Source organism: Bos taurus, chromosome 10 (genome assembly GCF_002263795.3).
Source record: "Bos taurus isolate L1 Dominette 01449 registration number 42190680 breed Hereford chromosome 10, ARS-UCD2.0, whole genome shotgun sequence".
NCBI lineage: Eukaryota > Metazoa > Chordata > Mammalia > Artiodactyla > Bovidae > Bos > Bos taurus.
Genome location: NC_037337.1, coordinates 82,548,159 through 82,560,685, shown reverse-complemented (window position 1 = coordinate 82,560,685; position 12,527 = coordinate 82,548,159). Strand labels below are relative to the sequence as shown.

The following is a 12,527-nucleotide window of genomic DNA, read 5'->3' as shown; positions in this document are numbered from 1 at the left end:
ACTGTAGTCTACTCCAACAGTAGTAGACTATATAAGAGCAAACACAAATAACAGCTGGAAGCATCAACATGCGTAAGTCTACAAAATATGAAATTCTGCACAAAAAAAGCCCTTCACAGAGAAAAACAGTATGATTGTCTTTAGGATGTCTTAGGCAGGCAAAATTAAGTAATAATAAGTTTAGGACTATCTACAAAGACTGTATAACAGTAAACCAAGGGAATTTTAAATAAAGATCACTCCTGAAAGGAAAAGAGTAGAATGAAATGAGAAAGACTTGTATTTGTATAATATCCTATTACTTAAGTTGTGTTGTGGTAAGTATTCACTTGGTTATTATTCTCTAAATTATACATATACTTGATATACTGTTTGAAATATACATTTGACAATAAAATTTTTTTGAAAACTAAAAGAAAATAGAAAAGATAAATAACATAAGCATTAAGAATATATACAATTATCCAGAACTAATCATATACAATTTATACAGAACTAGTAAGAGCTAGCAATTACTGAGTTGTTCCACGTATCAAAAATAGTTCTCACGTATCAAAAATAGTTCTAAGTGCTTTGCATATATGATCTCATTTAGCCTCATAATCCTAAAAGATGATGCTGTGAAAGAGCTGCACTCAATATGCCAGCAAATTTGGAAAACTCCAATCCCAAAGAAAGGCAATGCCAAAGAATGCTCAAACTACCGCACAATTACACTCATCTCACACACTACTAAAGTAATGCTCAAAATTCTCGAAGCCAGGCTTCAGCAATATGTGAACCGTGAAATTCCTGATGTTCAAGCTGGTTTTAGAAAAGGCAGAGGAACCAGAGATCAAATTGTCAACATCTGCTGGATCTTTGAAAAAGCAAGAGAGTTCCAGAAAAACATCTATTTCTGCTTTATTGACTATGCCAAAGCCTTTGACTGTGTGGATCACAAGAAACTGTGGGAAATTCTGAAAGAGATGGGAATACCAGACCACCTGACCTGCCTCTTGAGAAACCTGTATGCAGGTCAGGAAGCAACAGTTAGAACTGGACCTGGAACAACAGACTGGTTCCAAATAGGAAAAGGAATATGTCAAGGCTGTATACTGTCACCCTGCTTATTTAACTTATATGCAGAGTACATCAAGAGAAACACTGGGCTAGAAGCACCAGCTGGAATCAAGATTGCCGGGAGAAATATCAATAACCTCAGATATGCAAATGACACCACCCTTATGGCAGAAAGTGAAGAAGAACTAAAGAGCCTCTTGATGGAAGTGAAAGAGGAGAGTGGAAAAAGGTGGCTTAAAGCTCAACATTGAGAAAACTAAGATCATGGCATCCGGTCCCATCACTTCATGGGAAATAGATGGGGAAACAGTGGAAACAGTGTCAGACTTTACTTTCTTGGGCTCCAAAATCACTGCAGATGGTGACTGCAGCCATGAAATTAAAAGATGCTTACTCCTTGGAAACTTATGACCAACCTAGACAGCATATTAAAAAGTAGAGACATTACTTTGTCAACAAAGGTCCATCTAGTCAAGGCTATGGTTTTTCCAGTAGTCATGTATGGATGTGAGAGTTGGACTATAAAGAAAGCTGAGCACTGAAGAATCGATGCTTTGGAACTGTGGTGTTGGAGAAGACTCTTGAGAGTCCCTTGGACTGCAAGGAGATCCAACCAGTCCATCCTAAAGGAGATCAGTCCTGGGTGTTAATTGGAAGGACTGATGTTGAACCTAAAACTCCAATACTTTGGCCACCTGATGAGAAGAGCTGACTCATTTGAAAAGGCCCTGATGCGGGAAAGATTGAGGGCAGGAGGAGAAGGGAATGACAGAGGATGAGATGGTTGGATGGCATCACTGACTCAATGGACATGAATTTAGGTAAACTCGGGGAGTTGGTGATGGACAGGGAGGCCTGGCATGCTGTGGTTCACGGGGTCGCAAAGAGTCAGACACGACTGAGGGACTGAACTGAACTGAATCCTAGAGATAGTACTATTATTTGTCTCATCATCCAGATGAGGAAGCCAAGGCATAAAAGTTTAACTCCCCCAAGGTCACACTATCAGGAACTGATTCAAGCCCCTGGCAGATTAAGTGCAGAATCTACATTCTCTTTGCTTACCCACTAAATGGGGGTATGCATTTCATAACAGAAATAGAATAGACTTAAGAACTATGTAGAATCCAGTAAAAAAATTTATGCACATACACCATACACATATACAAGGGAGTCCCTTGGACAGCAAGGAGAACAAACCAGTCAATTCTAAAGGAAATCAGTCCTGAAAATTCATTGGAAAGACTGATGCTGAAGCTAAGCTCCAGTATTTTGGTCACATGATGCAAACAGCCGACTCACTGGAAAAATCCCCTATGCTGGGAAAGATTAAAGGCAAAAGGAGAAGAGGGCATTAGAGGATGAGATGGCTGGATGGCATCACTGATGCAGTGGACATGAACTTGGGCAAACTCTGGGAGATGGTGAGGGACAGGGAGGCCTGGCATGCTGCAGTCCATAAAAGAGCCAGACAAGACTGAATGACTGTACAGCGACCACACAATGTCTCTGAGTGAGGCTTTCTATTTTAAAAGCTGAGTTCCCTCCAAATTTAATACATTTATCATCAAAATTCTACTGAGATTGTATGGAGAATGAGCAGACAAGGGAACATCTCACAAAAAACTAAGCATACTCATGAGAATAACTAAGATAATATTAAAACAGTGATGAGCTATTCACACTGCTAAGTATTAAGCATACTAGAAAGCCAGTGTATTATAAGCAAAGAGATCAATGGGGCAGAAAACAGAGCCCAGAAATGGACATAACAATGCATTATTCATTCACTGTTGTTGGTCCTAACAAATCTGAAAAAAAAATTAGAAATGTTCTTCAGATTGACTACAAGTTAAAAATAAAAGATAAAATGGTAAAAATACTGAAAGTACACACAGGTGAAAATTTACATAATTTGGGGGAAAGAAAAATATCTTACAAAACTTGATATCAAAGACAGAACTAATAAACTTGCACAGAACAGATCATAAAGAAATTAACTGTGGCATATAAATACATAAATAAAATGCCATAAAGTGAGGAAAAGTATTTGACATAAAAGATGAGTTGATATCCTTCATAAGTATCTTCTCCAAACCAACAGTAAAAAATTAACCACTGATAGGAAAACATACAACTCACAAAATAACAAATTTAACTGGAACAACATAAGGAAAATGCCTCCATTTCACTAGTAATCTGAAAACTGAAAAAATTAAACAATGATATATTTACCAGCTTGTGAAAATACTAAATAATCAGTGCTACCAAAAGAGGGGGGAAAAAAAAACCTCCAACTGCTCATCACAATAATTAAAACGTTAAAACTCTTTGGACTTTGGCAATATATATTAAAAAATGTGGCATAGTTTTTGAGTAATTCTACTTCTGCTAAATCATGATAAAAAAATTTTAGTCATTTAAAATTTAAACATCACAGTGATCTAATACTTGAATTTAAATTAGAAAATAAATAACTAAAAACAAGATAGCTAAATCAAGCTACTGTATACCCATAAAATGGAATACTGTGCAGTCATTAACAATACTATCACAGGGGAAAAAAAAATACTATCACAGGAAAAAAATGTTTTCACTAATTTGAAATATTTCCTGAGTACCTATTAGTGCAAGACACTGTTCAAGAACCTAGGAATAAAATAGTTTGTAGGAAAAACAAGGCACTGCCTTCAAGAAACTTATAAATGCAAACAAATGATTAAGATTATTTCAGATAGTGATTTATGCTATGAATAAATTATCACAAGAGTAAAAAATCTGTTCAATGAACAAATGAGATAATCATGTTAGGGATGAAGGAAAATGTAACTGAAAAAGGACAAAGGCTGTAAGTGCACTGAAGATGGCACAGAAATACTGCCCTGTCTTAGAAGATGAATATCCCCTTTTAACGGCATTATTTACCTAGATATAATATATTATACTGAGTGGAAACATGGCATAGTGGTTAAAAGCATGGACTCCAGAGCCTGAATGCCTGGATTACTTGATCCTTCTCACCTTACTTTCCACATCTGTAAGTCAGGGATAATAATAGCATCCATCTCATAGAATTGCTTCTGAGGACTGCATGAGCCTAAAAATGTTGTATGCTCATAAAGCAACAATTGAAGAGTTACAATAGGGACACCTATTATTTCTATGAAGTCACAACCTTTTGACTGTAACAACTAAATTCCTCTGGCTGAGGCTGAGGTAACAGGGTAGAATGTGACTGAGAGCAGCAGGGAGAATATTTTACCTGAGACAGGAAAAGAAAGCCTCTAGGAGGGGGTTACCACTACACAGGAATCAGTCATGCTAAGGTCGAGGGAAGGAACAGCTAAGTTTCTAAGGTAAGAATATAAAATTGAAAAAAAATTTACAATAAAGGGAACACTGCAGATTATAAGTGTCAAGTAAAATATCATCACAACTTAAGATGCATACACATTTTATATAAAAGTATATAAGTATATGTACATACATGTAACTACATATATGTATAAGAAAAATGCTTTGATTTACGAAGTCATATTTTATTATTTCTTTAACTTGTTTGCCACTGCTTTTGGTCTTTGGTGTGTTTAATGATTATACAATTATGATTATTATCATTCAAACATGTTGTTCATTAATAAGGCCAAGGATACCGATTTATCTCCAGATAGTCACCTTTGCTATTGTCTAATGTGACAATCACACCTGTCACTGTATTGATACTGGTAAAACCAGGTGAACAGAAGAGGCCTGACACAACAATCACATCACTGGACACAGGCATCACTGTACATCTTTAAAAACTGAGTGGCACAAGTTTCCTTACCTCGGGCCATTGCTATCTTTTCTCCGTGTTGAACAGTTGCCTTGCTCAGTTTTGGATCGCTGATCTGTGAACTCATTTGCGTTCCTATCTACAATCTCTCCAGCATCCAGGGCTCTGTGGAGTCGATAGTTGACCATCTTCAGAACAATGAAAACAGCAGCTATCACAGGACAATAAACTGCTACTATAATCATGGAAGAAGGAAGGGCCTTAAAGAGAAAGAAAAGATAGGCATTTTAAAATCTTTTATACTTTATTCAACTAGAGAAATCTGTAGCTAAAATAACAAACACACACATTCTCACACAAAGCAACGACTGTGTTCCTAACACTAAACTGTAAAAGTATAAGACAGCACTATCTAATACAGTAGCCACTTGCTACCTATGGCTAGCGAGTGCTCGAAATGAGGCTAGCCCGAATTGAGATGTGCACTAAGAGTAAAATAACAATGGGTTCTGAAAATTCAGCATGGAAAAAAGGGTGCAAAATATCTCAGTCTTTATATTAGTTGTTGAAATATATTTAGATTATATTGGGTTAAATAAAATATATAATGCAGCTTCCAGAAAATTTTAAATTACCTACATGGCTCACGTTACATGCCCAGTGGACAGCACTGGTATAAATAAAGTTCATGCCAAAAAGCTTATAATCCAAACAGAGAGTTAATGTATCACATTACATAATATGTGAATAAGACAGGGTTGTCCTCCAAATATAAATAATCCTTGTTTATGTGCTCCCTGTTAACTTTTTTTACGATATAAACACACTCATTTCCTTGGGCAGCAAGGTAAAGACACTGTGTTCACTATCTATGCTGACCTCACTGTCTCTTAAAAAATAAAAGTTGTTAATAATTAATCTCATAGATTAACTATGAGAGAAATTGTAGAATTGGGGGGAAAAAATTTCAGGTCTGCCTTTCAAAACAAAGAGTTAACCAGAAGGTCATATTTCTCAATATCTCCTTTAATCAGACATTTTTCCTGAGAGCATTTAACCATAAATTTGTAACTAGTAATACAACTACCATTCCCCTGAGGCCTTTCTTTGCTGTCCTATAGTAAGTCACAGTTCAATATCTAGCTATAAGAAAAAAATTGAACAGCAGTTTTGCTTCCAAGTTCAAAACACTAAATTCATTCAGATTATTCTTTTAAGTCCAGGCTCTCTCCTTGTGTGGTTTGGGATCTTTGTTGCCAACTACTAAAGTAGCTGGTGCTTCTACTGAGCTACAACATAAACAATCATTGGTCTATTTGGAGACAAAAACGAAACTTAAATTTTTATTAGCTTTAAAGTTGTCTGCTCTGTCCTTGTGTAACAGAAAAGGGAGTAAAAATAAAACAGCAAAAATAAATCTGGCAAATGAAAACAAAAATTAGCAGAATTTCAAAGCAGTATGCCTGGGGATGGGGTGGTGAACCATAGGTACTAATCCTGTCCTAAACCATAAATTCCATCCATCAGTAATATCTGAACCAACTTTCCTTAATACCTTTCCAGATAAAGAAAAACTAGACAGCAATAACAAGGGGACTGCCTTCCTCCCAGAGTCCACCCTCAAATCCATCAGTCCTGTGGCTATTTCGCTGGGCACAAAGGGTCAACTGGGGGAAGAATTAAGAACCATTTTTCTAGAGCTACAGTGGGACAGTCAATTGGCACTGGGATCTAGCTTTTCTACTGGTATACCTGAAGCTTGGGGATGCTACCTTTACTTAATCATCCTAATGGAAAATTTCTTTTGGCTTATTCACCAAAAAAAAAAAGAAAGAAAGAAAGGTAAGTGCATAAGCTAAATCCTACCAAGTGCAGAATTCAGTTCCCTATCTGTACCACCTTTCACTTCCGGCAGACAGAGAATGCTGGGGGAAAAAGGAAGATGAAGGTCTTAGTAACCAAACATTGTCCGTAAACTTGAAAATGACAATTAATTAGAGGTAAAGGAAGAGGTTAGGTCATAAAGAAAAGGACTTTTTTTTTTTTTTTTTGGCCACACTGCCCAGGATCTCAGTTCCCGGACCAGAGACTGAACTCAAGCCATGGCAGTTGAAATGTGGAGTCCTAACCACTGGATCTCCAGGAAAATCCCCAAAGGAATTCTTTTATTTTTATCTCATCTTTTTAGTCTAAAGAGTATGTATTTTACTACATAGGCAGAACTTTTGCACAAGTAAGTGAGGTAGTCACTTCTGAACTTTAGGACAATCCCATTCATCAAGGCACCCCATGGTAGGTGGGTATTGGGGGAGATGTTTATGAAAGTGTTACAAGGAACTGGGAAGAAGAACCAGGAAGTAGTAATATCTTTAACTGCCTAGTATTTTCAATACACCTATCTATATTAGCTTCCAGTAGGGTTTATCCCATTACTTGTGGAGTCCCCAAAGGAATGTTTTTAACCTTAGAGGTTTCCCATGGAGGCTGCCCCCAAAGGACTCAGAAAGGCCCTCGTATCACAACCACAGCTTGAGGAATTCAGCCCTCTTGCCACAGTCCCCTTCAGGGGGTTGAGGTTAAGGATTCCAGGTTAAGTTTTTCCTTTCAGAGGATGGGGCTGCAGAAGACAAGAAACTATTCCCATTGTCAAGATTCAGACATACATGCCCAAAGAAAAAATCTCAAAATATAATTTTCTATAATTCCAACTACATAGTCAAATTGATTTCAGCAGGCCACCTGGGAACTTCTCACAAGCTCAGAATATATTTTCCCCAAGGCACTGGCTTACAAATGAACCATTGAAACTTGAGCCTACCCATATTCCTGCCCTCTCCAGGAAGCTCAGACAGTAAATAATCTGCCTACAATGCAGAAGGCCTAGGTTCGATTCCTGGGTTAGGAAGATACCCGGGAAAAGAGAATGGCAACCCACTCCAGTATTCTTGCTTGGAGAATCCCATGGACAGAGAAGGCTGGTGGGCTACAGACCGTGGGGTTGCAAAGAGTCGGACACGACTGAGTGACTAACACATACACACATATGTATTTCTGCACGTTAGAATTTTATCTACATACTATTTTAATATGAATAGAACTATTAAAAATACTAAATCTTTTTCTGTTTACACTTGCATTTTATATTTATGTCACTCTAAAATAAAACATGTACTTGTATTTACATTTTTATCTACAGTAGAATGTGCTTAGGAAAGCAACATTAAAAAATACATATCAACAAGCTGGAAAGAGACCAAAGTAATATATACAGTACATACAGGCCACCATCAATATACATGTGTTAGGAGTAAAGATAGGCAGCTTAAAACATATACAAGAAGACAGAGCACAAATGCGAAAAATAAGGGAGGGAATAAAAGTCCTAAGAAATAAAAGTAAGGCTGTCTACTGATGGACTAAAATTATCTTCCATATTTTATAGGAATTTTTCTATACTTTAAATTTTCCCAACAAGAAAAGAAAAAGCTATTAGATGATCTGAATCTGTAAATTCTGGTCAAAGTCAATGTCTTTAGTTAAAATGTTATACTTGAGTGCAGGCTGAGTTGCTTAAGGCGTGTCCGACTCTTTGTCACCCCGTGGACTGTAGCTCACCAGGCTCCTCTGTCCATGGGATTCTCCAGGCAAGAATACTGAAGAGGGTTGCCAGGCCTGCCTCCAGGCGATTTCCCAACCCAGGGATGGAACCTGCATCTCCTACTTCTCCGGCACTAACAGGTGGGTTCTTTACCACTCTATTTCTACCCTCCTGTTTCATAAAACAATTTTGTTCAGTTCATTTACATATATCTTTAGTTATCTAACTAAAAGCCATCATGAAAAAAAAAAGCCATAATGAGTTATCTAACATAGGCTTACACAGCACATTATCATCATTTTGGCATATATCATTTAAATTATTACATTTTGAATATGTATGATGTTGTTACTGCAAACTGTGTTTATAACAGATACCCATTTGTGTTTTATTAGGACAATTTTTATTCCTTTTCTGTTCATCTCATAAATGCATATTCCTATCTCCGTATCAACAAAAAGAAGACCAGGAGCTGACTGTGGCTCAGACCATGAACTCCTTATTACCAAATTCAGACTGAAATTGAAGAAAGTAGGGAAAACCACTAGACCATTCAGGTATGACCTAAATCAAATCCCTTATGATTATACAGTGGAAGTGAGAAATAGATTTAAGGGCCTAGATCTGATAGATAGAGTGCCTAATGAACTATGGACTGAGGTTCGTGACACTGTACAGGAGACAGGGATCAAGACCATCCCCATGGAAAAGAAATGCAAAAAAGCAAAATGGCTGTCTGGGGAGGCCTTACAAATAGCTGTGAAAAGAAGAGAAGAGAAAAGCAAAGGAGAAAAGGAAAGATATAAACATGTGAATGCAGAGTTCCAAAGAACAGCAAGGAGAGATAAGAAAGCCTTCCTCAGCAATCAATGCAAAGAAATAGAGGAAAACAGCAGAATAGGAAAGACTAGAGATCTCTTCAAGAAAATTAGAGATACCAAGGGAACATTTCATGCAAAGATGGGCTCAATAAAGGACAGAAATGGTATGGACCTAATAGAAGCAGAAGATATTAAGAAGAGATGGCAAGAATACACAGAAGAACTGTACAAAAAAGATCTTCACGACCCAGATAATCACGATGGTGTGATCACTGACCTAGAGCCAGACATCCTGGAATGTGAGGTCAAGTGGGCCTTAGAAAGCATCACTATGAACAAAGCTAGTGGAGGTTATGGAATTCCAGTTGAGCTATTCCAAATCCTGAAAGATGATGCTGTGAAAGTGCTGCACTCAATATGCCAGCAAATTTGGAAAACTCAGAAGTGGCCACAGGACTGGAAAAGGTCAGTTTTCATTCCAATCCCAAAGAAAGGCAATGCCAAAGAATGCTCAAACTACCGGAAAACTGCACTCATATTACACGCTAGTAAAGTAATGCTCAAAATTCTCCAAGCCAGGCTTCAGCAATCTGTGAACCGTGAACTTCCTGATGTTCAAGCTGGTTTTAGAAAAGGCAGAGGAACCAGAGATCAAATTGCCAACATCCACTGGATCATGGAAAAAGCAAGAGAGTTCCAGAAAAACATCTATTTCTGCTTTATTGACTATGCCAAAGCCTTTGACTGTGTGGATCACAACAAACTGTGGAAAATTCTGAAAGAGATGGGAATACCAGACCACCTGACCTGCCTCTTGAGAAACCTATATGCAGGTCAGGAAGCAACAGTTAGAACTGGACATGGAACAACAGACTGGTTCCAAATGGGAAAAGGAGTACGTCAAGGCTATATATTGTCACCCTGCTTATTTAACTTATACGCAGAGTACATCATGAGACACGCTGGACTGGAGGAAACACAAGCTGGAATCGAGATTGCTGGGAGAAATATCAATCACCTCAGATATGCAGATGACACCACCCTTATGGCAGAAAGTGAAGAGGAACTCAAAAGCCTCTTGATGAAAGTGAAAGTGGAGAGTGAAAAGGCTGGCTTAAAGCTCAACATTCAGAAAACGAAGATCATGGCATCCGGTCCCATCACTTCATGGGAAATAGATGGGGAAACAGTGGAAACAGTGTCAAGACTTTATTTTTCTGGGCTCCCAAAATCACTGCAGATGGTGAGTGCAGCCATGAAATTAAAAGGCACCTACTCCTTGGAAGGAAAGTTATGACCAACCTAGATAGCATATTCAAAAGCAGAGACACTAATTTGCCAACAAAGGTCCGTCTAGTCAAGGCTATGGTTTTTCCTGTGGTCAGGTACGGATGTGAGAGTTGGACTGTGAAGAAGGCTGAGCGCGGAAGAATTGATGCTTTTGAACTGTGGTGTTGGCGAAGACTCGAGAGTCCCTTGGACTGCAAGGAGATCCAACCAGTCCATTCTGAAGGAGATCAGCCCTGGGATTTCTTTGGAAGGAATGATGCTAAAGCTGAAACCCCAGTACTTTGGCCACCTCATGCGAAGAGTTGACTCATTGGAAAAGACTGATGCTGGGAAGGATTGGGGGCAGGAGGAGAAGGGGACAACAGAGCATGAGATGGCTGGATGGCATCACTGACTCCATGGACATGAGTCTGAGTGAACTCTGGGAGTTGGTGATGGACAGGGAGGCCTGGCGTGCTGCGATTCATGGGGTCGCAAACAGTCAGACACGACTGAGCAACTGAACTGAACTGAACTGATCTCCATAACTGAGTAACATACATTGTTTTATCGTTAATAATTCATTATGGCATTCAAAACTTGCAGTTGCAACAGTCGATCATGACTTAGTGACTAAACAACAACAAACTCTCATAGTTATAGTTACCACAACTATACTAAATTTTTTAGGACTTAGAAAACCATGTTGTTGAAAACACAATAAAGCAACTGGGGAAAATAAGTAAGCAAGCAAGCAAGCAGCAGGCAATATTTCAGATAATATGGAAATTCTTTCTTTGTTGAGGGACAGTTGTGTGGTAGAATCTAGCCTTACATAGGCATACCTATATGAATCTATACTTACACAGGCATACCTCAGAGCTATCATAGGTTTGAATTTAGAGCACTGCAATAAAGTGAGTCATGAGAGAAATCACTATTTATGGCAACTATAGTCTTAAGAAATGTATTTCTTAAATAATGAGAATTGAATTTAGAAATTATTCTTGATCCATGGGCTGCAGAATGGCTACTGTGTTAGTAAATATGAAAAAAACATGAATATCATTGTACATCTCTAGCTGAGCTCTTAACAGGCCAGGTATGTTGTCAATGAGCAGTAATATTTTGAAAGTGATCTTTTTTTCCTTTACAAAAAAAAAAAAAAAAACTCAAATGAAATTATTAGAACATAAATTGAGAGGCAGTAATGTTTTGTTTTTAATTTAAAACAATTTTTTTATAATTTTTAAAGGTTATTTTTCATTTACAGTTATTACAAAATATTGGCCATATTCCCCATGTGGTACAATATATCGCTGAGCCTATCTTACACCCAACAGACTGTACCTCTCACTCCTCTACCTTTATATTGCCCCCCTACCCCTATTGGTAACTAATAGTTTATCTTCTATTATCTGTGAGTCTTTGTGACACTCACTAGTCTGCTTTATTTTTTAGATCCTACATGTAAGTGATATTATATAGTACTTCTCTTTCTCTGTCTTGACTTATTTCACTTAGTATAATGCCCTCCAAGTCCATTCATATTGCTGCAAAAGGCACATTTTCATTCTTTTTTTATGGCTAGGTAGTATTTCATTGCGTATATATATACACCACTCCTTCTTTATCCATTCATCTGTTGGATTCTTAGGTTGCTTCCATATCTTGGCTATTATAAACAATGCTATCATCATTAGGATACATATTTTCAAATCAGTGTTTTGGTTTTTTTTTTAAGAAATACACACAGAAGAGCAACTACTGGGTCACACAGCAGTTCTGGTTTTAGGTTTTTTGAGAAACTTCCATACTGTTTTCCACCATGGCTGTACCAATTTACATTCCCACCAACAATGTACTGCTAAGTCACTACAGTCGTGGTCCAACTCTGTGCGACCCCATAGATGGCGTCCCTGGGATTCTCCAGGCAAGAACACTGGAGTGGGTTGCCATTTCCTCCTCCAGTGCATGAAAGTGAAAAGGGAAAGTGAAGTCG

At 37.9% G+C, this 12,527-nt stretch overlaps 1 protein-coding gene across 5 annotated transcripts in view; it reads right to left on the bottom strand.

The window, feature by feature from the left end:
• PCNX1 (pecanex 1) overlaps positions 1-12,527 on the bottom strand; it is a 184,519-nt gene that overhangs the window by 149,194 nt on the left and 22,798 nt on the right. For all 5 annotated transcript variants that reach the window (XM_024998104.2, XM_024998106.2, XM_024998105.2 and 2 more), the window contains exon 2: positions 4,889-5,097. In XM_024998104.2, coding sequence (XP_024853872.1) covers positions 4,889-5,097 — 209 coding nt within the window. The remainder of the gene's footprint in view (positions 1-4,888; positions 5,098-12,527) is intronic.